Source organism: Macrotis lagotis, chromosome 3 (assembly GCF_037893015.1).
Source record: "Macrotis lagotis isolate mMagLag1 chromosome 3, bilby.v1.9.chrom.fasta, whole genome shotgun sequence".
NCBI classification, from domain to species: domain Eukaryota; kingdom Metazoa; phylum Chordata; class Mammalia; order Peramelemorphia; family Peramelidae; genus Macrotis; species Macrotis lagotis.
This window is the reverse complement of record NC_133660.1, coordinates 71,827,820-71,854,961: the sequence shown is the minus strand read 5'-3', so window position 1 is coordinate 71,854,961 and position 27,142 is coordinate 71,827,820. Positions and strand designations below refer to the sequence as shown.

Here is a 27,142-nt window from a genome sequence, read left to right as displayed (position 1 = left end):
GAAACTGAGGTGAACAGGGTTAAGTGGTCACACTACTAGTAAATGTCTGAGGCCAGATTTAAACTCAGAAAGATGAATCTTCCTGACTTCAAGCCTGACACTATATTATTGTGCCACCTAGCTGACCTTGATAAGTAGAACCTTTAGCAAAGATCCTTGCACATAGTAGGTACATTAATAAATGCTTATTGACTGAATGAATGAATATAGAGAGTTCTCAGGTTGAGAACCTTCTACTAACCCAAATCAGTACCATTTCTGAAACTTAGTCTTAGAGAATAGCTGGGATCACTGAGAGAGTAAATAATTTGCACTAGATAATGTAGCCCATGTTGTCAGAGGCAGTATTTGAACCCAGGTCTGTCTTCAAGGCCAGTTTTTTCTCCTCTGCAGCATGACTGAACTGGGTAAATGGTTTTCCTTCACAGTGGGAAGGTCTCCTCTTAAAGTGACTTCTCATTGTGTGCTATCTAGATCCGTGGAGCTCTTTGTATCTTACCAAGCTGAAGAAACCCAGCAACAAAACCTGTATTTCTGTTATCTGATACTAGTCTATCAAATTGGGTTCTAAACAGCTCATTTCCTGAATATTTGTTAAGTCACTTCAACCATGTCCAATTCTTTGTGACCCCATTTGGGGTATTCTCTCTATTGTACCACATAGCTGCCCTGCTTTACTATGAGCAGCCACTAAATGATGACTTTTTTCCCAGTCACAGAGTAAAGGGTTATTTTCTACATCAGTGAAAAGGGAGTCCACAGTGATGGAATCACAAACTCTTCAAGTACTCTCAGAAACCTTAGCTTACAGCATCAAGCATCATGGTTGGATGGTTGATTCTTGCTTAATTATCATAGAAGACCAGAAGAACATCACTATGTTCGAGACAAGTTACAGTGTGTCTGACAATGACTAGAACATGTGTGGAGTACTCTACCACAGGTCAGGCACAAATAGTCCTACCCTGGAATGGGTATGTTAAACTGAAGTATCACCTTTCCTTTGAGCAGCTTCACTTCTATCTTGTTCATAGAGCACAAGCACCTTATGCCAGTGTTTCCCATGCTGCACAATCAATTCTAAAGTTCTTAAAAGAGACCTTGAGAGTGTCCTTATATTGCTTTTTCTGATCCCCAGCCCCATGAGGGCTTGCCCTGTGTGAGTTCTTCACAAAATTGTCTTTTGGGAAACATACATGTGGTATTTGAACATTGTGGCCAGCCCATCTTAGCTGCACTCTCTAATAACATTTGGATGCTTGGCAGTTTAGCTTGAGAAAGGGCTTCAGTGTCTGATATCTTATACAGTAACAGAACAAATACATTTAGAGCCTTTTTACTTTTCTTGAAAAATAATTTAGAAACGAGTCAGATAGGTGGCATGTAAGAAGTGTTGCTGGTATTGTTGCTCATTGCCTAGGTGATAACCAGGCACTTTACGACTTTCTTCAGAGAAGTTGCTAGTTCAGGACAGACTCTTTTTCCCCTTCTCATAGGTTAGAATTATTAGCAGAGAACTCTGATGAACTCATGTCCAAGGAAGAAACAGAAGCTAAACTGTCAGAGGGGAGTAACTTTACAGAAGACCGAAGACCGTGCACAATTTTACCTAAACTGAGTGAGGACGAGAGTGGGAAAAAGACCAGCCATGCCAAAGACCACTGGAGTCAGCTTCCTACTATCATGCCCTGCTTGGTGAATATTTTTAAGCTTTGTTTCTAAAATAACACCATATGATGCTCTAAAAACAAAACAAAACCCGAGTTTGTCTTTTTGAGAGTTGTTATACATCCTAAGTTTATGAGTCAAAATCTAATCGCAAAATGCATTAATGATGTATGAGTATAGTGTAAGATGTACTATATGAGCTTTGAAATTTATAAATTGGTTCAGAAGACTAATTCTCGGAACGTGTTTGATAGATGAGACCTAAGCATAGGGGTAATTAAAAGAAACACAGCTACTCATTTTTTATAAATGTATTTATTTATAAAAGTTCCCATGAATATGTATTAAAATATTTTTCTTAAATTCTGTGGAGCGCACATATAGAGAATCAATGTGACAGTGATTTAAACTCTACATAGAGAATGAACATTTGGAACCCACTGAGGGAGTTGACTTTCCTATTGAAAGTTTATTATTGATTCTCTGATTAGCTAATGGATTAGTGTAAGCTTAGTAATAGCAATACCTTAATAGGTAGAATGAGAGCGATAGTGAGATGAACAATCCCAAAAGGGAGAAGGATTCTGAAGATCAAACTTTCATTTCATTTCTGACTTTTCATAAATTCCAAGGAAAAATTAAATTATCAAAATTTTTGATTATATTTTCCATATTTAATCAAAACATTTTATTTTCTGGGTAGCATTATATTAGTTTTAATTCTTTTGGTGGCTACATCTTTGAAAATGGCATTGTTTTAATTTAAAAACTTCCCTGAAAGGTCTTTTTAAGTATAATTTACCTAATAAAAATTTGCTTTTTTAAAAAAAAGTATTTGAAAGGTACAATTTCAGGTATAGCTAGGCATTTAGGTATTTATGTATGTGTGTATGTATGTATGCATATATACATATGAATATGTATATGTGATTGCTTCAGTGACTTTCTCATAAACTGTTATTCTGTTGATCCTAATTTTTGTTCTGACCTGTGACTGTTGTTCTTTGTCTTCAGGAGTTGCCTGAGACACTGAAAATTTAAGTGACTTAATGGATCATTTAATCAGATATAGCCAGTATGTGTTAAAACCAGGATCTGAATCCAAGTCCACTTCATTCTAAAACTGACTCTCTATTCACTAGGCTGTATTTTCCCTGTTATTTTCTATTAAGTGTTATTTCATTTTTTTACATTTTTTTTAGTTTTTGCAAGGCAATGGGGTTAAATGACTTGCCCAAGGTCACACAGCTAGGTAATTATTAAGTGTCTGAGCTCAAATTTGAACTCAAGTCCTCCTGACTCTAGGATGGGTGCTCTACCCACTGCGCCACCTAGCTGCCCCTATTGTGTGTTATTTTAAAAGACAACTTATAGTGGAAGTGTTTTTCTCTGATCTTACTACCAGATGCTCTGGCTTGTAGTAAAAAGACAGAGCAGTCTTTGTGTTTTTTTGGTTTGGTATAAATTTTTTCATTTGTGTACGTATGTATGTATATATTAGAGGGAGACCTCTAACATCTTGATGATTTATTATTTTTTATATACAAGATAGTTTTTATTTTCAGTATTTGAAGCAAATAAGGCATTGTTTATTTTGTCTTTCAGGTTGATAAAGAGACAAATACCGAGGAAGCATTTCATGAAAATCCAGCCGTTCGACCAAAGGACCGTTCCAGCCTGAGCTGTCGGCAGCATCCCTTTGTCAGAAATAGCTTGATCGTTCGCTCCCAAACCTTTTCTCCAGGAGAGAGGAACCACTACATCTGTAGGGTGAGGGAATGAATTGCTATTAATTGAAATTTCAGTGAGTAGCCATGAAGAATAAAAGATCATACACTGAGAAATCTCATTTTAGGATATAAGCTGTACCTAGAAATTTTTTTTAAATTCTTAAATAGATGTCTTAGAGATTAATTGTTGCTTCCTGTTATCAATGAGTTGTTAGACATTTATTATTGATGAGATTAAATGGGTTGAATGTATCAACTATTTGAGATTCAGATTTATATTTAGAAATATATAGGATCCTACATGTAAAACTAAAAGGGACCTTGCAGGCCTTGCAGGCCATAAGTCACAGTAATCTACTTAAAATGTGTGTATAAATTTAAGAAATAAATATATTTTATATATTATATATAAATATATTTGGTATATTTTACATCTTATATAATGTTAGAATATTATGTGTTATATAAAATTATAAACAAAAAAGTTATTTATTTTGTTTGCTTGTTTATTTATTGTAGATGAGGAAACATAAAGGTTAAGTGACTTACCCAGGGTCATATAACTAATAAAAGCAGGTCATTCTTACTTATATCTAGTCTACTCTGCCATGCTGTATCTCAGTGAGGTATAGAATATATACTTCTGTTTATACATAACCAGTATATATTGACATGTGCTATTAAGGATACTTTAGACCCTGTTAGTCCTACTGATGTAAAAATTCTGTTCAAGGTTAAAGATCAAAAAACCTCTTCATAGTTATACCAAGCTTTACCTCTTCTGGAATTAGTTCTGTTTTAAATGAGGCAGAGGAGATTTACTCTCTGCTTCAGTCATTCTAGTTAAGTAGCAAAACAAATTCAGGATGACTGGAAATGATGGTCAGAGATATAGGGGATGACCTTGGTGTCTTCAATGCAGATGGGCATTGGTGCTCAAGCACTTCTGTTTTGAGGGCTTGCTGATCTCTTTTCAAGGCTTTTAATCTACTTTTGATATCCACCTGGCATTCGCTTCTCATCAGTAGCTCCAAGAAGCTGTGGCATGTACAGGGGCCACACCCTAATAAAATAAAATAAAATAAAATAAAATAAAATAAAATAAAACCCTCTTGGCAGGTGGACTAAATCAGGATGAAGGTAACTGACAGGTTAGGTGAGCTAAGGGAATATCTACCTCAAGAATATGAAGTCCTCCCCCAAGTGAATGAACAGATGAGAAAAATTTGTTCTGGAGCCTGTAGACTTGATCAGACTTGAAAACCCCAAGGTCATCCCCTATATCCCTGACCATCATTGCCAGTCATCCTGAATTTGACTTGCTACTTAACTTGAACCACTGAAAGAGAGAGTAAAGCTACTCTGTCTCATTTAAACCCAGTTCTATGCACAAGTCAAGCTATCACCCTGTGGTGTCATTGGTCCTCTTTGAAAACAAAGCATAAAACAACAATAAATCTTGTACAGTCCATTCCAGCTCTCAGTAAGGTTGATTATGATAGAATTATGTAGAAAAATGCAGTTCTAAGAAAAATTACTTCCTTAAGGAAGCTATTTTGATAGCACATGAACTACATTTGATTCTCTGCATGTGTGTGTGTGTCTGTATGAATATACATACTTATTTATGAAACTGGGCTGTACAGTTATTTTTTTTCCTCTCTATTGTATCTTTAACAGTTAAACAGAAGTGACAGTGACAGCTCCACTTTGGCTAGAAAATCCCTCTTTGTGAGAAATGCAACAGAACGCCGTAGCTTGAGGGTCAAGAGGGTATGTATCACTTTATGTTCACCCCCCTTCTTCACCCCTTTCTTTTTAGTCATGTCAGAATTAGTTCATGATCAATGACAAAACTATTGAAGATGTAATACCGCCATGCTCTTAGACAGTTGTAGTATGCACCCCAGGGCTACCCAGAGCTTTACATGTATTGTCAGTTGTAGAAATATCTAAGGGAGAGTAAACAAGTAAGCCATTTGGAGGGTGTACAATTCCAATCATTTGGAATTTCAGTTCTTAAAAGCAATTCTTTAGAGCAAAAAATTAAAAGTAATAGGATTGTCAATCAACTGGGGAATGGCTGATCAAATTGTGATATTAAATGCATTCTATATTGTGCCATAAGAAATGACAAGCTTGTAAATGGGGGGAAAAACTAAATAAATATTAAAAATGACAAGTTTGGAGAATTGATGTCTGAATTAATGCAGAATGAAGTAAGCAAAAACAAGGGTAAACAAGACAGCAATAAAATAAACTGAAAGGGAGCTGAACCCTCATTAATTGCCATGATCAGTATCAGTCACAGAGAATAGATTATGGGGTTTTTTTTGTTTTTTTCATATTTTTTTTTTTGCAAGGCAATGGGATTAAATGGCTTGCCCAAAGCCACACAGCTAGGTAATTATGAAGTGTCTGAGACCAGATTTGAACCCAGGTACTCCTGACTCCAGGGCCAGTGCTTTATACACTGCGCCACCTAGCTGCCCCCACAGAGAATAGATAATGAAACATTTCCTTTCTTCCAGGAAAAGAGATAGAGAAATAAGGGGTGCAGAATGGTGTATCTGTTCTAAGATAATGGTTATTGTGCTTATTGATTTTACTTAACTATTTTCCTTTTCTTAAACACTAAAATTTTTTCTTTTGTTCTTCATTGTTTCAGTGATTATTTGGCCTCTAGTTCCCATAGAATCCTCCTTGTAAGAAATGAATTATCTATGCAATAAAAGAACATAGGGACAAGTAGTACATTGAATTCTTTTTACCATTTCACTTAAGTATTTATTTATTTTGAGCATTCTTTTCTTTTCAAATTTTGAGTTTCAAATTCTCTCCACACCTCCCATCTCTTCCACCAGCCACTGAGACAACAAACAATATATCAATTACATATGTGAAATCATGTAAAACATATTTCCATATTAGCCAAATTTCCCAACAAAATGCTAGAAAAATTAGAAAATTGTGCTTCATTTTGCATTGAGTTCCTCAGTTGTCTCTCTGGAGATAGATAGCATTGTTTTTATTATAAGTCCTTGGAATTGTCTTGAATCATTGTATTGTTCTAGTAGCCAAGTTTTTCACAGTTGATCATCATCCTAAGGTTGCTGTTACTGTGCCAAATGACGTCCCAGGTCTTCTCACTTCACTCAATTCGTATAGATCTTGCCATGGTTTTTTCTGAAAAAATCCCCCCTTGTCATTTCTTATAGTACAATAGTACTCCATCACAATTATATGCCACAGCTTGTTCCATCATCCCCCAAATGATGAGCATCTCCTCGATATCCAATTCTTTGCCACCATAAAAAGAGGTGCTATAAATATTTTTGTACATATAGGTTCTCTTCTCTTTTTTATGATCTCTTTGGAATACAGACCTAGCAGTGGAATTGCTGGATCAAAAGATATGTACAGTTTTATAGCCCTTTGAGCATAGTTCCAAATTGCTCTCCAGAATGATTGGACTAGTTCACTACACCACCAGCAATTCATTAGTGTGTTCAATTTTCCCTCATTCCCTCCAGCATTTATTATTTCTGATAGGTATGAGGTGTGGTACCTTAGAGTTGTTTTAATTGACCTTTCTCTAATCAATGGTGATAATGGACATTTTTTTCACTATGACTATAGTTAGATTTAATCTAACCCCTTGAAATATATCTTGTGTTTACTATTGAGAAAAAAAATTACATTTTATGTATGTTACATCATATCCCAGCTCATAGATTTTGTCTCTCCTTATAACCACCCAGACTATTTGCCCACCAGTCTATAGAAGATCGGCACGAGGACACCCTCTCCGTACATCTCTTGACTTAGAGCTGGACCTTCAGGCTTCTTTGACCCGGCAGAGTCGCTTGAATGATGAACTGCAGGCCCTACGAGACTTGCGGCAGAAACTGGAGGACATGAATGCCCAGGGAGAGATGACTCTTTCTGTGGATGTGCTCAAGGATGAGAGGTTTCAGAAGCTCTTGAAACAAGCAGAAAAACAGGTACCAATGACAGTGGTTTCATTTCTCTGCATTTCATCTCTGAAGAATTTGAATAGAGTTATGTCTAATATGTTTCAAAGTAAAGGAAGTTTCTACCTTAAATTCGAGTGTCTTTTTTTAAAAAATAGTATCTTCCAAAGTCCTGATTATGACAATTGTTTAGAACTTGGAATAGGAACAATGTAGGAATCCACATTACAAATATGAGATGTGAATTGGACAACAATTTGTCTGAAGGTTTAGGAGTTTCATTCATTCATTTATTCTTCTCTTTCTTCTTCCCCCCCCCATATTTTTTGTAAAAATTTCCCTCCAATCCCTCCTCTACCCACTGAGAAGACAAGCAATATGATACCAATTACTCATATAAAATCATGGAAAACATTTCCATATTAGCCATGTTGACCCCCCCCCCCAAGCTATTCAATGCCAGAGAAAGAACTGATATTGTTTGAATATAAATTGAAGTATGCAATTTTCTTCCTTTCCTTCCTTCCTTCCTTCCTTCCTTCCTTCCTTCCTTCCTTCCTTCCTTCCTTCCTTCCTTCCTCCTTCCTTCCTTTCTTTCTTTTTCTTTCTTTATCTCTCTCTTCTTTATTTCTTCCTTTTTTGAATCTTGTACAAAATGTCTAATATGGAAACATTTTACATATATAGCCTATATCAGATTGCTTACCATCTCAGGTTAGGGGGAGGGAAAAGAGGAGGGAGGGATTGAATTTGGAACACAAAACTTTTTTTAAATTTTAAAATTGTTTTACCATGTAATTGGGGGGAAATAAAATATTTTTTTTAAAAAATAAAGAAAAAATAATAAAGTTCATCAGTTTTTTCTTTGGAGTTGGATTGCATTTTTTTTTTTACCATAAGTTCTTTGAAATTGTCTTGGATCCTTGTATTGATCCAATTTAGGAATTTTAATGGACTCAATAGGAGTCAATAGTGTGTTATGACATCCCCTCCCATATAATGCTCTGAGCAGATCTTATCTGAAGCATCACATTCAGTCCTGATTACCCCATTTTAAGAAATATACTGATTCCTAATAAGCAGGAAAGCTTCCAGGGCAAGACAACCAAAATGCTTCAGGTCATTGCCTTTGAAGAATCTGGGGATGTTTAGCCTGGAGAAGAGAAGACACAGGAGGCAAGAATCAGGATAGTCTTCAAGCCATTATGAAGGATTTTGTTATGAAAAGGTATCAAACTTAATTCTTTTTAACTCAGAAGGCAAAATTAAGAACAACAGATATAAGTGGCAAATAGCCAAATTTAGCACTGTCCCAAAATGGAATGACTGAGCTGCCTTGAGAATTAATGGTTTCCTCTCCCTTCCTGGAGGTCTTTACACAAAGGCTGCATGACTCTCCATGGGTATATTTTAGAGAGGATTCCTTTTAGGCTTAGGTTTGTGCCAGATGACCACTGAGACTCTTAACACAGAAAAATCCTCTCATGATTCTCTAATTCTGTGATTCCTATGCTAGCCTTCAAAAACCTATTTTGCCTATAATATAACAAGAACAGGAGAGAATTAATTCTCTTCCCTTCCAGCCAAAATTGCCACCTGGTAGGATGGGAATTTGACCTCATGAACACACATCACCTCTGAGACTGCACCTATCACCAGCTGACATTAAGAAGATAAACAAAGTGACTTAGGGCAATTTTTTTTTTGGCTTTTTGGAACTTCTGGAACTAACCGCTTATGGGTGCAAGATACTATTTTTTTATATGCATTTTATTTTTCCCCAATTACATATAAAAACAATATATGTAACGTTTGTTTTTAAAATTTTGGGTTTTAAATTTTTTCTCTTCCTACCCTCTTCATTGAGAAGGCAAGCATTTTACTCTATCTACTCAAGGAAAACATTTCCATATTTGACATTATACTCATTTTTTAAAAGGGAATGCCTGGGAATGTGAAGTTCTGAACAGTTGAGCATGAGGGGAAGAACAAAGGCAATAGTTTCTTAGTTACTTTCCCTTCCTCCTTTCTTTCCTTTCTCTATCCCATACAGCTATGAAAAGAAAATTCCCATGGCACAGGTTTGTATGGCTCCCTGTTCAAAGGTAATCAGAGGTTTCTTTTTGCCTCCCAGATTTAAGGCAAACGTCTTAGCCCGTCATTTCAAGCCTTGTACAGTGTGGCTTCACCTTTTCTTTACAGCTTTATTCTTTGTTTATTCTTACAATCTCCACTATAAAGCCAGAGAGGTCCCCAGTCTTGTGTTGCCATTTTCCACTAGTGCATTTATTCTCTAGCCCTGAAATTCACTTTCTTAATAACCTCTCCTCTAACTCTTCAGGTGTTTTCTCTGCTCTCAGATTTTCTCATTCTTGCATCTCTTTTTGCCACCAATGACATGCCTACAAATAGTTTTTAAAAAATTATTATTTTTACACTCATAAATGCTCACCACATCAGTCACAGTAGGTTATCTTTTGTTCTTAAGACAGACAAAACTTGCAGTACTGGCTTTTTCCCAGGTTCTCTCAATATAAAACATAAAAAGGATAAAATAAGTTTTTACATTTGGTGTTATTCAGGCTAACACGAGGAAAATGAATCTACAAGGAACTAAACCACCATAATTCCCTCAAATCCTAGAGAAATATAAGTAAAGATAACCACATTACCACCTACATTGTTACTAGCTTTATTGAAAACGTTTGATGACTCTAGAAGGGTCTGCCTCACTTATATCCAAATTCACATGTAAGTAAAGATGTCGCCCCCCCAAGATGTCTTTGGTCCTCTTTGAAAATGAAAGATGAACAGCAATAAGTGAAAATATAAAGTACTTAGGGCAGAAGTCCTCAAAGAGTGAGCTATCCCTGCACTTTGGAGGCTCACTTCAATAGATGAGTGGAAAATGGACTTTCTTAGATTGGTCTAGAATGGAGAGAGACTTGAAGTAGGGACACAGATGCTTAACAATCCACGTTAAACAGTGAGCTAGGTCCAGATTTAAAGAGTAGGAGATCAGTTTGGATTACATTTGGAAAATGGGATGGCATTTTTACTAATTCAAACAGCTTGATACTGTAAAAACTTACTTCTCTGACACTAGAATTTTCTTGGTGCTGCTGCAGATCATATTTATAAAGGTCTTTATGGTTTATGAAGCACTTTATTTACAAATCTCCAGGGCAACAGGTTTAGAAAGGTAGTGATTTGCTCAAAGCTAAATGACCAAAAATTGGCAAAGCTGAGTTGACCACAAGCAATGCTGTCCCAAGCATTCTGCATCTACACCAAACCCTTCTGTTGAACAAATACTTCTTGTCACATTAATTGTCCCTATGTGACAAGCCATTATCTTATAAGAATACATATTTAGGCTGGTGTACATCTTGATCTCTAATCTAAGAACCAGTTTCACTAATAACTGTACTACACAGATAAATGTTTCTGAGTTTTCAAAATTGGAACAAAATAGCTTCCCAACCCTTTTGGCCAAAGCCCCCTGTGGCTTACCTTCACCCATTCAGTTTAATTTAATGCCATTATAAGTCAATTTTTCCTGTCTCTTAAGACCTCTTAAGAACAGGCACTTTATTATCATCTCTCATGTTTGTGATATAGGTAGAAGTTAATTCATCACAGATAGATCAAGGGACTCTACTCAAACTTAAGGACTTTCCAGTTGTGTACCAGTCATGTAGAGAGCAGAGATTCCTGGATACTAGTGTCCATTAGGGTTATAGGGTCATATATTTATATCTGATTGAAACCTCACAAAATATCTGGTCCTTTTGCCCTAGTTTTACAGATGAGGAAACAGACTAAGAGAAGTCATATTTAATCCAATAGACATTTATTAAGTACTTGTCCTAAGCAAAGCACTGTACTAACTGTTGGAGATTCAATGACAAAATGAAAAATATACCTCAAGGGAAAGATCATATCTTTTAGAGGATAGGGTGGAATGCAACATATAAATATAGCAAGTATGCTGTGTCCCACTTACCCAGAACCTGCCTGGCTATATTTCCCCCTTAGAATTCAAGGATACCACAAGGGGTTTGAGTATCTCTGCTTAAGTTAGCACCCACCCTGTTCTCCCATCTGTTTGAGGTCAGTAAGTTGGTCCCATGCAAATACTTAATAGGAGTTAGCTTTTACAAAAGCAAACATACAAACATTTCCCCAATATCTTGAGGGAAAACAGCCTCAACTTTTCTCAATTCCCATATTGTCACTCCAAGTTCACATCCAAACATGGCTTCAGTGCCAGATAAATCCTTGTCTCACTTGCCTTTGACCTGGGGTACCAAAGGTCATTCCCTCTGGTCATTCCCTGCTCCAGGGGGGATAGATACTGCACTGACTGCCCAATCCAAACCCTAGGACACTTGGATATTGGGAGATCCCTTCCTGTTCTTTGAAAATTTACAAGATTGGAAGTTCCATATTTGTCATCTGGAACAGATGAGAAATAATGCAGAGGCTAAGACCCTTTCACAGAACCACATGGCCTCAGAGAGGGAGCAAGTGGTTTAACACTTTTTGCTTCAGTTCCTCATGATCTGGAGAAGGAAATGACAAGCCACTCCAGAATCTCTGCTGGAAAAACTCCAGAAATAGAATCACAACTCAATAACAACAAAAAATTCCAATTACATGCTCAAATGAAAAAATCTCCTAACTACATGGTCAGCAGACTAGAACAAGTTACAGAGTATATTTACACATGCTCTCACAACCTTTCAGCAAAGTGCCTTCATACCACATCATCAGACCCTCCCCAGAAGCAGGAATCTTGATTTCCCTTTTTTTGTTGAGATGCTGTCCCAGGCATTCTGCATCTACACCAAACCCCTCTGTTAAACAAATACTTAAACATATATGGAGTCATTTTGTAGAAATGAGAGATCTCTAGATTCTGAGGATATGGTTTCCCATGTGAGATAGTAAAGGATGAGCCTGGAAAGGATCTAGAGTTGGAGATGAGGAGAATGTTCACACCACTATGCAAAGTTGTAGAGGGGGTGATGACTTGAAAATGATCACAGAGGGAGTAAGTAGTGGAGATTGGATTTCAATCCAGGTGATCTGTATTCACTTTTTAATTCCATTCTTCCTACTGCATCATGCTGCATGGGTAAAATGAATGATAATGCATTTTTAGGTAGTATTTTGAGATTCACTGAGTCCTTTTCTCAGAACAGGAGCAGCTAGGTGGCATCAAAGTGCACAGAGTGATGGACTAGGACTCAGGAAAATTCATCTTGAGTTCAAATCTCAGTCACTTGCTGTGTGATCTTGGGCAAGTCATTTCATCCTGTTTACCTCAGTTTCCTCATCTTCAAAAATGAGCTAGAGAAGAAAATGGCAAACCACTTTGGTATCTTTGCCAAGAAAACCCCAAATGGGGTCACAGAGATGAAAAATGAACTGTTATTACAAATGAGTTTTTTTCCTCAGAACAATCCCACAAAATAACAAGATGAAAATATGTTTTGTAGCAGAAAAAAATTGGAAGTCAGAAAGGACTAGCCCATGGTCATAGCTAATAATTGTCACAGGCAGAATTCAAACTCAGATTTCTTGAGTCCATTAAGTCCAATGTTCTTTTAACTACAAAAAATATAGATAATGCAGGGGATAGAATGCTGAGTGTGGAGTCAGGAATATTTGAGTTCAAATATGACCTCAGACACCTCCTAGTTATGTGACCCTGGGCAAGTCACTTACCTTCTGTTTGTCTTTCTTTATCTATAAATAATGAGAATAATAATATCTACCTTGAACAACTGTTGTGAGTATCTAATGAGATACTCTTTGTATAAGTAATATAAACACTATCATCATTACTATTTCAGCTTTGAAATAGTCATAGACAATAGTAACTTTTTTAGAAATAAAAGGTGATAAAGTTCAATCTAGTGCTTTGAAACAAAGTCCTAATAATGTATTACAGAATAAAATTCAGCTATTTTCATTTAATTGTTATATTTTTTTCTGTGTATGTTTTTTATTTTTATTTTTGCAAAGCAATGGGGTTAAGTGACTTGCCGAAGACCACACATCTAGTATAGACCTGATCTGACCTCAGGTCTCTTGACTCCAGAGCTGCTCTATTCACTGTGCCACCTAGCTGCCCCTATTGGTATTATTAGAACTGAATGGAGACAAAAGGGAACTACTTTTGTCGAAGGGAAGAAAAAGAGGAGAGTAAATAAGTATCTCAATTTAATTAGTTATGTTTTATGTTTTTTGCACTGGGGTCCACAAAATGTTAAAAAAAAAAAACCTAAAAGAATACCTCCTGCCTTTGGACCATCATCAGATATGCAGGATTTATTGAGGAACCACCTATTTAAAAAAAAAATCATTCTGCACAAGAAGCCAAGGGGTAGGAGGATAGGATAGTGTCCACACTAATAAGGTCAGATCCTTCTAACTGAAAATACCCTTTAAAGAGATAGGGATTATACAAAAACTAGCAAAATGAGGTAGTTTATATAATGGAAAAAACTCTAGACTGAAAATCAAGACTTGATTTTTGATTCCAGTCAATTTTGTGATATTCAGCAAGTCATTTTTCTCTCACTAGACCTCAGTTTTCCTTCTTGTAAAATGAAGAGATGTAAATAAAATATGAGAAATAACTGTCTCTTCCTACTAATGATTTTCATTCTATGGTACAAAGCATACATGATTTTAAATAATACCAGAGATTTCACCTCACATCCTTATTCTATCTGTTGTGAGATTTATAAAGTACTCAAGCTGAACCACCTGGGTTTTGTCCTGAGTTGTGCTGCTTTTCTGTCCCAGAGACTGAAGTGTTTTATTGTGTGTTCACCATAAGAACACAAAGCTTCAGGACATTACCATAGCCCATCACACCTTAGAACTTTTCTTTATTACATAGAAGAGGACTAAACCAGAGACCCGTGTTAAAGGCTTGTTCCTACCACTATCAGCAATATGACCTTGAGGAAATCATTTAGTATCTCTAGCTCCAGATTTCCCTTATGCAAAATGAAGGAGTTTGGCTTAAATACTCTCCAAGGGATTAATAAAAACTTCTACCTTCCAGAATTATTGGAAGGATAAAATGAGGTTCATATTAGTAAAGTGCTTTGTAAATGTTAAATTGATAAGTAAATGCTTATTATTATTATTATTATTCTAAAATTCCAACACCAGAGCCACAAGCTGGTGTATCCCCTGGTTAACAAAACTCTGGGGTTTGCATTAACAAATGCTATGTTCATTTGACTCCACTGATAAAATGTTAAAAATTCAATTAGCTTTCTTAGTCCCTAGTGAAAATAAAATTGTCTGTGATCCAAAATAGTTATTTTCATGTTTTGGCCTAATAAATTGCCTTCCCTAAGAAAACAAGTTTGTTGCAGTACTAATTATACTTAACCTTGGATTGTAATTGCATCATGACAAAGTAAGGAAACTTGTTTAAGAGGGTAGATGTGTAGTCAGAAGGAGGGCCCTTTTCCATAGCATCAGAAGCTAATTAAATTCTCTACATCATTGATTGCATTTGTAATAGCCATTGACTCGCAGTTTTCAAGATTTTCTTGGTTTCAAGTACTGACATTTTACTTAAATAATCAACAGTTTACAATGGGATACTTACCTTACCCAAAGGCTACACTCCAACCTCTTCCAGAGAAAATATACATCATGATTTGACTTCCAGCTTTATGACAAGCTTGTTATATGATTGTAATTCTATATCTCTCTCCTGTACTGATGAATTCAGATGCAACTCAGAAATTGAGGTGCATCTTATACTTTTTAATTGTTGTGCTTTTTTTATATTAAATGGTAGTTTTTCCTAGAATTAAAAAAAACTGATAAAATGTAGAATTAGGAGGCTACATGACACTGTTTACCCCATTATCATCATCTGTAAAATGGGGATAGGTCATATTACCTACCTCCCATGGTTATTTTGAGGATCAAAAGAAATATTTGCAAAGCAATTAACAATGTAAGTGCTTTATAAATGATGATGATCATGATCTTTTTTGATCATCATCACCATCATCAGGTGTGAATATTAAGGAAATTTATATTGTGAATATTATAAGGATTTCAATTCTCTTCATGGGATTTTTTTTTGGAATGTTCCATTTCAACTTATTATACCTAAATAAATAAAAAAAGGCTATTGTAACTGGAGTATTTACTTAAAGATTCATATTCTTTTTTGTGTATATGTATTTTACTTTGATAATAGGTCCATAGATTTAGAGCTGTAAAGAACCTTCAAGGTTACTTAGAGACACCCTTTCATATTACAAATAAGGAAGCTGAGGTCCAGAAAGTTTAAGTGATTTATCCAAGATCATGAAGGTAGTAAAAAAAAAAGCAAAGGAATTGAAACACAACTTCTGATTCTAATTCTAATACTTTTTCCATTATACCATGCGGTCTTTGCATTGTTATCATTGTCATCGTCATTCAGTCATTTCTGACTCTTCTTGGAAAAGATACTAGAATGGTTGGTCATTTCCTTCTCCAGGTCATTTGAAAAGGTGAGGAAACAGAGGCAAACAGGTTTATGTAACTTGCCTGAGGTTGCACAACTAATTGGTGCATAAGGCCAGATTTGAACTCAGGAAAATGTTCTGATTTGCGTTTAGACTCCACAGTTTTTCCACTGGGCATGGATGGTATTTTCCATTAGAAAACTTTTAGAATTTTCTTTGATCACTGTATTGCTGAGAAGAGCAGAGTTTATCAAAGTTGATCATCACACAATTCAACTCCCCACCCCATTTTACAATTGTGGAAATGAGGCCTAGAGAATTTGTATGACAGTTGCCAAGAAAACTTAGTGGGTGTGTTTGTGTGGTTTGTGTGTGTGTGTGTGTGTGTGTGTGTGTGTGTATCATATGCACTACCATCCACAAAAAAGCTTAACAAGATAGTTCTCATCCTGCTTTATCTGTGTGACCATTACCTTCTCTTTAGTCTTTTGTTTTCTCATTTGATATGATCTCTAGGGTTCCTTTCAGCTAATTTACCTGTTTTAATATATTTATATAATACATTATTACAGTTAAAATGATTTAAATAGCAATGAATAATTTATTGAATTCCACCCTCACAACTACTTGATATGTTTCATAAAGTAATATTGATGCTCCAAATGACTAATGGTAAGTGAAATACAAATTAAATTCTAAGGTTTCAACTCATGCCTTCCTACTTGACAAAGATGAGGGAAGGAGGAAGGAAGGAAGAAAAGGAAGAAAGAAGGAGGGAAGAAAGGGAGTAGGGAAGAGAGGAAGGGAAGGAAGAGAGGGGAGAGGGAGTCTTTTTGCCATGTGAGGCATTAGGGTCCCAAAGATAAAATCCAAATAGCTCTTGCTTTGGAGGAATTTACATTCTATCTGATGCAAGGGATACAATGCCAAAATTAAGTCAGTAAGTAAATAATTCTCATTCTTATCACAAAGACATCTCCAGATATAAATATATACAAAATAAAGTCATTTTTTTCCTTCAACATTTGCAGTATGGAGAGAGAGAGCAGTGGAGGCTTTTAAAGGGCCATTTAAGCAAAAATTTAAAGCACAACAGAAATGTTTTTATTTTCTGATGGAAGTGATAGGGATTGGCATTGTAAAGCTCCCATGTACAGAAAATCACTTTGGTAGCTATGAGATGATGAGTGGGAAACTTTAGTCTGGGAATCACATTAGGAGGCTATTGAAACAGTCAAAACAATGGCTGATATGGGATTGAACTAAAGTGGTAGTGGTGTGAACATTCATTCAATAAACATTTATTAAGCTCCTATTTTGTGCCAATTTACTACTAATGTGCTTCACAATGAATACAAAAAAAAAGGTAAAAGGCAGTCCTGCCCTTAGGGAGCTTACAATCTAATGGAGCTACATCATGCAAGCAAAAACTACTCTGGAACTATTTAATTTGAAATAATCCCTTATCCTGGCCACTTTGGCAGTCTACTAATTTTTTTCTACTAATTTTTAATGCATAAAATAGAGTACACAGGATTATAACAGAAATAGATTATATTGAAATACAGTTGTCAAAATATTTTTAAAAGTTTACAGGCCTCCATTTAAGAACCCTGGTGTAATGGAAGTCTGATCACCATTAGTCACTAAAATAAATACCTTTTAATTGATAAACTCGTCACTTGAAACTCTCCATAGTTTTTCATATCCTTTCTGTTAGCAACTCATTGGAATGCCAATTACAGTCCTCCAACAAATAATGATCATTTGTCTGGCACTTATCCAAAAAGAAATTAATACTACCTCATACTCCCCTAGTTTCCATAGTAGAATATGATCATTTTTCATGTTAGATGATGAAAACTTCAAACTGTATTACAGTAAAGTAATTTACCATTTATATGCTACCAAGCCAAGTGGAGTAAGGCACATAATCCAAGTCTGATTTCCAACTCCAAGCCTTAACCTTCAGGACACCTCTATGGGTGTTAGGTAGTGCTTTAGCATTGGATTTTGTTTAAAAATAGTTTTTTACTGTGGTACTAAAACTGACTTTAACTGCAGGGGAGATTAGGAGTGATAGACTTGTAGGGAATAATAATGAAACCTAAAGGCTTTTGAGGCAAGCATTTACATCTATGTCAGATGCATTGTTTCAGTTAATCTTTTTTTTTAGGGAACAGTATTCCTAGTTCTTTGTTTCTCTTAAGTTTCCAGTGCTGCAAGGGAATGTGTATCAGGATAAAAAAAATGAGCACATTGTGCATATTGGGAAGTAGATATGGAACAGGACTGAAAAGATAAACCCATTGAAAGAGATTTTAAACTTAGGGCAGAAAAAAAGAGCATAACTTGAATACCCTGAAATTTTATACAATTAGTATAAAGATGGAAATCCACTTTGATCAAGGCAAGTTAGCTTTTAAAAGGCAGTGCTGCATTTTGCCATTTCTTTTTTTTTAATTAGTGCCCAAAATAACAATATGCCAGGTCCTACAGGTTGAAGCAGAGTTAATTAACATCAGGATTACATTCTTACTTATAAAATTATATAAAATACATCAGAAAGGGCACATGTGACTGGAAATGAGGAGGTTGGTTATATAGAAAAAGAGCATGAGATTAGATGGATAGATGGATGCAATGGTGCCCACCGATGTGGAAGTCTTTCATCTACCTCTCAGACTTCTGAGGGTGAATTATGACAGGGCATAAACAAGAAGACATACACAGGTGGAAAAGAGTTGCATCATCCATAAGACCATGAATCTATTGCTGATTATTAAAGATTTATAGATTGAAGACGGAAGATTTAAGGTCACAGAAAAGACAAAGGAATTTAAAGCTCTCTGAGATGTTTAAACTGTTCAGGATTTTATTATAGAAAAACATTTTACAAAAAACAAAGTAAGAAAAGCAGTAAGCACCTTGAGGACAGGCCAGGTGAAGTCGGGGGAAGGGGGGCAGGCAGCCATGAAGCTTGATTTAACCTGGCCACATGGTGAGAGGCCCATGGTGTTCCATGTAGGTTAAGAAGCAAGAGAGCTCAAAGGGTCGGTACTTCCTGTTACTACCCTTCTATGGTAGGTTGATTAGAGGGTGTTGTTTGGGGAGTGGTCTTATACCTTGGGCCAAGTATCTTCCAATGGTAAGCTACATACTGGTCCTTCCTGTCCCAAGGGTACTTGACCCCCAAGTTTAACACGTCATTTTCTATCATACCAGCCAAGGTTAAGCAGAAGGGAAAATGGGGAACAATATACAAACAAGATTGCCCTGGGGAGGCAGGATATAATTAACAGTGGTCAGTTTACATCTCAAGAGAGGGGAACCTCCACCCATTTAACAAGATTTAACAGCATTTAAGATTAGAGATTTTGTTTCTGCTACATTCATAATTCCCTACATCTAATCCATCAAAGAATTAAAAGTATGTCTAAATAAATTTTTTAAATTAACATTGGGATCATTTTGCCACATTTAGTTAAAGAAACATTTCAGTAATTGAGTGACTTTGTAGTCCATCTGTGTTTGTGCTTTCCTCTTTTGTGACTTAGTTGAAAGTCTCTAAGGATTATTGTAATAAGTGATCAACCTGAGAATCAGTCTGGTGATGAGTCTCCAGTCTTATAGACATATAACTTTTAATTGGCTCATACTCAAAAGACTTTTAAAATTTGGTAGATGAGAACAGAATTTATGCTACACTCACTGGCAAGACTTTTGACACCCTAGATTCCATGATGAAGCAAGTATATTGTGATCCATCACATTCCTCCCCAGTAATAACCCTTAATCATTAATACCTGTCTTGAGTAATCTCACCTGTAATTTGCCTATTGAAGATTCATTTTCTCAGTAGGAATTCTTGGAAATGATGTAAATCAGAACTACCAACAAAAATTCTTATTCTATCTTATTCTTGATTTGGATATTTTCCTTTACTGTGTCATTACATTCTTTCCTTTATTTTCTTGATTTTGATGCCTAGGCTTATGTAATTATGACCAGGTTTCCATTGACTGATTGACCTAGAAGCTCTGGAGTCTGACGGTCCCATTCATTTGATGTATGATATGGATTTCTCCCAAGTGGTAGCTTTTGAGTTCACTTTTCATTTTATACTCTGATTCAGTACTTCTGAACATTATTAAAATATTTCATGCAAAATGGCATCCAGCTATTTTGTTTAACCATGTTTTCCTGAGAGGTGAAAAATTCTTAAATTACCTCTGTTCACATATAGTCTTTAATTCTGTTCTTTTGACTTTGCTCTAACTTTTTTGGTTATTAAATTGGATTGTTAGTTATGTTTCTTGAAATTCTGCAAAACTCTCTACTTTGCTACCGTTTTCTCACTTCTGTACTAAATTGTGGATTCTCCTAAATTTTCTTTTCTCAATTTTATTTTTATTGACATCTTTTGTTTTTACATCACCCTAACTTCTCAATACTAATCCTCTCTCCCCTATTCTACCTGGCAAGTTATTTTTTTTATAATAAAGAATGAAAAGTAAAGAGGGAAAAAGTAGCTGAGCAAACCTAGGCAACTCATCAATCATAGCCAACAGTATTTGCAAGATTTCTCCTACCTTTACAGAAGAGAAGGAAATAAATTTTCTCAACTCTTCTCTGAAGCAAAACTTTTTAATTCTATATCCCTTAGTTTAATTTTTGTGTTTTTTGTTTATGTTATTGTAATCACCCATGTATATTATCTTGATTTTGTTTGCTTTACATTAGTTTCTTTTGAGTTTTTTCATCAAGAATTCTATTTTCACCCTTTATCATCTCAGTTGTAATTTTTTTTTAATTAGGCATTCTGGTTACTTTTCAGAGTTATTGTGGACAGTCTATTCATAAATTTATAGCTAAAAACCCATCTTAATGGTCATCTAGTCTAGCCCTTTCCATTTAGAGGTAAGAAAAACAAAACACAGTGATCTTAGATAGTCTTAGTCTACCCAAGATCTTAAAGATAAGTGGCCTAGTCAGAATTAAAATTAAAATATTAAATTGCATTTTAAATTTTAATTAAAGTTTTCCCACTGAAAATGGGTTTGATAAATATTTCTTAAGCACCTACTATTTGCCTTAAGTACTAGGAAAACATAAAAAAAATAGATAGTCCCTGCCCTCAAAGAACTTACATTCTAATTGGGAAAGACTGTACACAAAAGGGTGGTGGTGACAGTAGTCAGTATAATCCTCAGTTGGAGATATGATATTGGAGTCAAACAAGCCAAGCAGCTGGTGATGAGTAGAGTTTTCTGGGATTTTGAACCCTCCATAAAGGAAAGCTTTAGGATGAGGTTGTGTGTGTGTGTGTGGGGGGGGGGGTGTTGTTGTTTCTGTTTTTTTTTTGCTTTGCCCTCCAGCCCTCTTCTAATCAGAAGGGCAGAAGCTGCTGAGGGTACTGATGAGGCGTGAGGACTGAAGTTGAAGCAATCTGTGATGATGAGTTTCCTGGTGATGTTCTTAAGCTGGAGGGGAGATGCATGATGATGATGCTGGAGTGAGAACCAAGCAGAACAGCTGGTGGCAAATGAATTCTTTCCACTGTATCATACAACCTCTCTACATGCCTACATGCATTCAGCCCAGGTCCTTTGTTGGTTTCCTGCCAGTCTTGAATACTGAGTATTTGGGAGGTAACCTAATCCCAAGTGTCAGTAGTTAAATGTTCATGTTTCTTCCCCAACCTCCCACCCCAAGATTCATCTTGCAGTTAATACGGAATTATTCTTTTCTGGAGTTTTATCCTTGGTATTGTCTTGGGTGTCAAACTTAAAGAGAAATAGAAGCTATTAATCCACACACAAGGATCCCTATGGACCACAGATTGACTTAGTTCTAAAATGTGATGATCTGTGTTTTATTATACCTTTTTTTATTTTGTAAAATATTTCCCAACTACATTTCACCTCCATCTTAATTTAGTCTTCCCTGTTACTCTCTGAGTTAGGAGTTTCCTTTGCTTTTTCTTTTCCTTAGCTTTTATCTGAGGTTGATCACTTTGCACAGTCCTGCCTCACTTAAATCCAGTTCACTTGCAAGTCAAAATATTATCCTCCTGATGTCATTGGTCCTCTTCGAGAAGAAAGGAAGAACAATAACAGCAATAATGGATTTCCTTTAGTTATATGTTGAATAAGTCAGGCTGTAGGCTCTCCTGGGGATGACTTGTCTCACTAGAACTCCTCACCAATCTATCTGTTTTGTTGTTCCTGCAACACAGATCCCTTAGCACAGAGATTCCACAAGGGCAGTAAATAGATGCCTATGAGCCCTCAGCCTTTAGCACAAGGTCTAGTTGACTAGAAGGGAGTAGAGAGCTTCCAGCAGCTACAGAGCCTTCTCCCAAGTCCTCTGCCTTCAGCTCCTGCTATCCACAACCACTGGGTTGGAGAGCACAGTTTTATAGAAGCAAAGGCAGGTGAGCTGCTCCTGATAGTATAACAAGAGTTAATTAAAATGGATTTGTTCATTAGTTGAGTGTCACAAGGGATTTCTGTTTCAAACAAATGAAACCTAGTTTCAAAGTAATTTTCTAGTAATCACAAAAATGCTAATTATTGAAATTATCAGCATCAATCACCCAGCTTTCTTTTTGAGAGGCTGAGAGTTGTTCCAAGCAGAGGGGTGTAAACCAAAATTTCTTTCAGATAGATAGAGTTTAACAAATAAAGATTGGAGGGTGGGCTTTTTCTGAGTTTCTTAAACTACCCTTCTGATAAAAATAATTTCTTTAGAGAAAACTATTATGACTTTCTTATTTAATTTTATCCAGTGAAAATATCCCTTCTTTTCTGATTTTTTTCTTGTACTTTCAAATGGTATTATCAATCTAATAAATTATATATGGCATTCTTTTAAGAGTTCTTAGATACACCCAAACAGAAGGTGAAGCATTTCACTAGAGGCAACAAGATGGTGCGGTGGATATGGATAAAGTGCTGAACAGGAAGACCTGACTTCAGATTTAGCTGCATCAGCTTAGTGACCCTGAGCAAGTCACTTAACCTCCATCTGCCTTAATTTCTTCATTTATAAATTGGGAATACTCTTCTCCAAGATTGTTGTGAAGATAAAATCAGATGTTTTTAAACTTTAAAGAACTATGTAAAAGCTAATTTTTATCATCAGAATACTTTATACTTTAAAATTTTTCTTTCTACCAGGAAAAGTAGATATTGAACAAGTTATTTTATGATGTTGCTTTTCTCCTAAAAGTGGCATATTTATAAAATTAATATTTCTTTGAGACTCAAGTCCCAAAACTATCACCAGTTTACTAAGAAGAAAATTTGAACACTTCTTGGAAAAATAGTTGTATATATTAACAACTTAAGGTCTAGCACAGGCCTTCCATAATAAGTATGTGCCCCCTTTCTCTGCTAATTAATGATTACAACATGGCAATGTAACCAGTTTTATGAAATTCATTTCTCATATTAGAGCCAGTTAGACCTAAAATAAGTCATTCTAGAGACCAAAGGAATCCAAAGTTCTCACCACTTTTGGAAAAGCTGCCCAAAGTGATTATAGCTAAATAGCTTCATCTTTGATCATTGATTAGATGCATCAAGCTCAAATAGAAATGGAGGCCAATAAAGCATACATAAAGATTGCTGCATCCATAAAAGGGCACCTAGATGGCCCAGTGGATAGAGTGGCCCTGGAATCAGGCAGGCCTGAATTCAAATTTGACCTCAGATACTAAATACTTACTAGCTATGTGACCCCTGAGTAAGTCTCTTAATCCCAAAAAAGATTGCTACAGATTGCATATTAACTAAAAAAAAAAAACCCACATTTTCATAAATTTTTTCTTTTTTTTTTGAATTAATACATCAAACATGGTAAAATCAGATAAGAATCTGGTTTTGACCACTTGGTGTTAAGAGCCATATGTTTAAAGCCTCTTCCTGAGGACCATCCTTTTTAGGTGTCCAACTAACTACTAGATTGTTTTAGCATGTTATTGTTCTTTTCATTTCCATTATAATAGTCATACCAGGTTGTCTTGGTTTTGCTTACTTCACTTTGTACTAGTTAGTGTATTTCCATATAACTCTATATGCATCATTTCCTGTGGATCAGTAAAATTTCATTATATTTCTGTTCCACAGTTTAACTATTCTCCAGTTGATGGACATTTATTTCCAGTTCTTTGTTACAAAAAAATGCTTTTAAAATTTTTTTTTGTATAAGGAACCTTTTTAATCAATGACCTCCTTGGGGTATGTCTAGTAGTGGAATCTATGGGTCAAAGTAATTTTAGTTGTAGTTCAGTTTAGTTTAGTTTCAAATTGCTTTTCAGAATGGTTGTGCTAATTCACAGTACCACTAACAATAAGTTAGTATTTGTGCCTGTACTTTGACATCCTCTTCAATATTGAATATTACCTTCTTTTCTCATCCTTGCTACCTTGCTAGTTGTGTGGTAAAACTCAGAATTATTTTGCTATGCATTTACTATTAGTTATATGGTGCGTAAGAAATTGCAGTTCTTTTGAGAATTATATGCTCTTACTATTGTGTTGTTATTTCAGTCATGCCTGACTCTTAAGTAATCTTTTTTGGGGTTTTCTTAACAAAGAGACTGGAAAGATTTGCCATTTCCTTCTCTAGCTTATTTTACAGATTAGGAAACTGAGGCAAACAAGGTGAAGTGATTTACCTAGAGTCACATAAATAATAAATTTGTCTAAGGCCAGCTTTGAATTTAGGCTTTCCTGTCTCTACACCTGGTGGTCTATCCTCTGTACCACATGGTTCTCACAATTAGTTCAATTTAATTGTTCAGTAATTTAGTCATATCCAACTCTTCATGATCTGTTGACCATACTGTCCAGGACTCTATCCTACCTGCCTCTTAGAGTTTCTATTTTATTTAAAACTGCAACTTGCATTAGCTTTGTTTAGTTGTTTCAGTTGTATCCAATTCTTTGTGATTCCATTTGGGATTTTCTTGGCAGATATTGGAGTGGTTTGTCATTTTCTTTTCCAGCTCTTTTTACAGGTGAGGAAACTGAGGTAAATGAGTGAAGTGACTTACCCAGGGTCATACAACTAGGAGGTGTCTGAGGTCATATTTGAACTTGGGTCCTTCTGATTCCAGGCCAAACATTATTTACTGTGATGCCACCTTGCTGCCCCAGATGCTCAGATGTTCTAACTATCTATTGGGAATGAACTTTTATCTTCTGTGTTTCTGTGTGTTGTCTGTATATCTTTGGTGTTATCTCTATTACTCTGGACATAATTCATACAACAACATTTCACATATTTATTTGCAATCTTTTACATTATCCTTGATTCCATTATCTAAACATAGTATTTTTTTAAATCTAGGTGTGTTCTCTGTGGCATTATATTAAATTCTTTGGCCAACTCTCTGTTTTTTTCCTTTCATTGCAATTGTACAAACCAGGTATATTCATTTGATTGAACAATTTTAATCCATTTTTGCATTTCTCTTCTTTGCAAAGATGAGGGAGTGTTTCATATATAGTCATCCAGAGTCAAGAATTTAAAAAGTGGATCATTGTCACAAATGAAGACTGAAAAGGAGGGAGTGCCTGAGTTCAAATGTGGCCTCAGACACTTAATAAATACCTGTTTGGCCTTGGGCAAGCCACTTAACCCCACTGCCTTGCAAATAATAACAATAATAATAATAACATACAGATAAGATGAAAGTTAGCCTTGGAGAAGTCTTTAGCAGGTGAGAGAAGATTAAGGATTTTTAAAAAATTTCCATCTTTCAATAGCATACCATTGGCATAGCTACTTCTAAACCACATGCACTAAGAGTAAAGTGTGTACTTAAGTTTCATATCTCTCATTTCCTGTCAGAAGAATTATGGGAAGTATTAAGCCCTGTGGGAAGGGGCAGCAGACACAAAAGAGACAACAAATAAGAAAACTTACATGAAGCCCTTGAAAGACGACATGGCTTTAAAGAAATGGTAGTTCTACTCCCATAGGAAGTTAAGACATATTGGCCATAGGTCAAAGAGTGCCTGTTTCATTGACAAAAATGACCTAAACTATTGAGGCATTTACTCTGCATACAGGCAGAGAGGGTGGTAAGTGCCTCTTATGGGAGCAATAGGTATAGAGGTGGAAGGCAGAGAAGTTAGAGGACAGCTTAAAGCCTATTCAGGACATAAAGAACTGTTGATTGGCAAGTGGATATTTTCAGCCCACAGCATTAGTAATGTAATCTGCAAATACTAAGGGAGTATTAACTAGTAGTCAATTCAAGTATTAGCTTCTCTACATACTTGATACAAGCTAGTTTGTGGGAACTAACTGACAACACCTTGACTACAAGCAAATAATAGTCACTAATTTTAAAAAAGAAAACAGCCCTTGTTTGGATTTCACAAGTAGGTTTGAATTTCACAAATCTTTCAGTTCATATCAAGGGGTCATCAGTCAACACTTCACTTGGGTTACATCCTGTAAGGAAAGCTTAAAGGTTACTTAAAGTAACTTTTAGCTTGAGGGACTGAGTAAAACAGAAGATTATTCATGATTATTCATTATTCATTTGCAGTGTGTTCTCTGATACAATTACATATGGATATGGAAACATCTTTACATATTTTATGCATTCACAAGTTTAGGTGTATATTAGCTAACAATTGGTAAGGACATATGTTTCCCTTCTTCCAGATGTGTTGTGGCCACATTCTCCTTCTCCTAGATTTAATTATGTTGAAATTTCAGTGGGACTGATGTCTCCATCTCTAATCTTTGACTTTTACATATCAGTTCTAATCATGAATCTCCTAAGGAGGGAAAATAGAGGTTTTCTAATCTGCTTGCTCTACTGACCTCAGTTCACAAACTTTTACATCCTGGGAATTAATTACCTACTTTTCGGATATCTTTTTCCTCCTTTGACCAGGCTGAGCAATCCAAGGAAGAACAGAAGCAAGATTTGAATGCAGAGAAACTGATGAGAAAGGTCTCCAAGGATGTGTGTCGGCTACGGGAGCAGAGCCAGAAAGTGCCCCTCCAGGTGCAATCATTCAGGTAGTACATATTTGTTTGTTCATCACTACCTTATTTATTCTCATCCTATTTTTTTTTTCAGTACTTCAGAGCAACTTACAGGCTGAGTTTTCTAGGAATCCACTTTCAGTCGGTATCATTTATGATGTTTAGTGTTAGCACCTGATGTATTTCTCCTGGCTCTTGATTAAAATATGTCACTTTGCCAAATGGAAATAACCCAAAAAAGGGGGGTAAAATG

At 35.8% G+C, this 27,142-nt stretch overlaps 1 protein-coding gene across 2 annotated transcripts in view; it reads left to right on the top strand.

Annotated features, from left to right (window-relative positions):
- Window positions 1–27,142, top strand: part of WWC2 (WW and C2 domain containing 2) — a 252,848-nt gene that overhangs the window by 211,928 nt on the left and 13,778 nt on the right. For both annotated transcript variants that reach the window (XM_074228913.1, XM_074228914.1), the window contains exons 18-22: window positions 1,497–1,695; window positions 3,274–3,438; window positions 5,079–5,171; window positions 7,160–7,402; window positions 26,795–26,922. In XM_074228913.1, coding sequence (XP_074085014.1) covers window positions 1,497–1,695; window positions 3,274–3,438; window positions 5,079–5,171; window positions 7,160–7,402; window positions 26,795–26,922 — 828 coding nt within the window. The remainder of the gene's footprint in view (window positions 1–1,496; window positions 1,696–3,273; window positions 3,439–5,078; window positions 5,172–7,159; window positions 7,403–26,794; window positions 26,923–27,142) is intronic.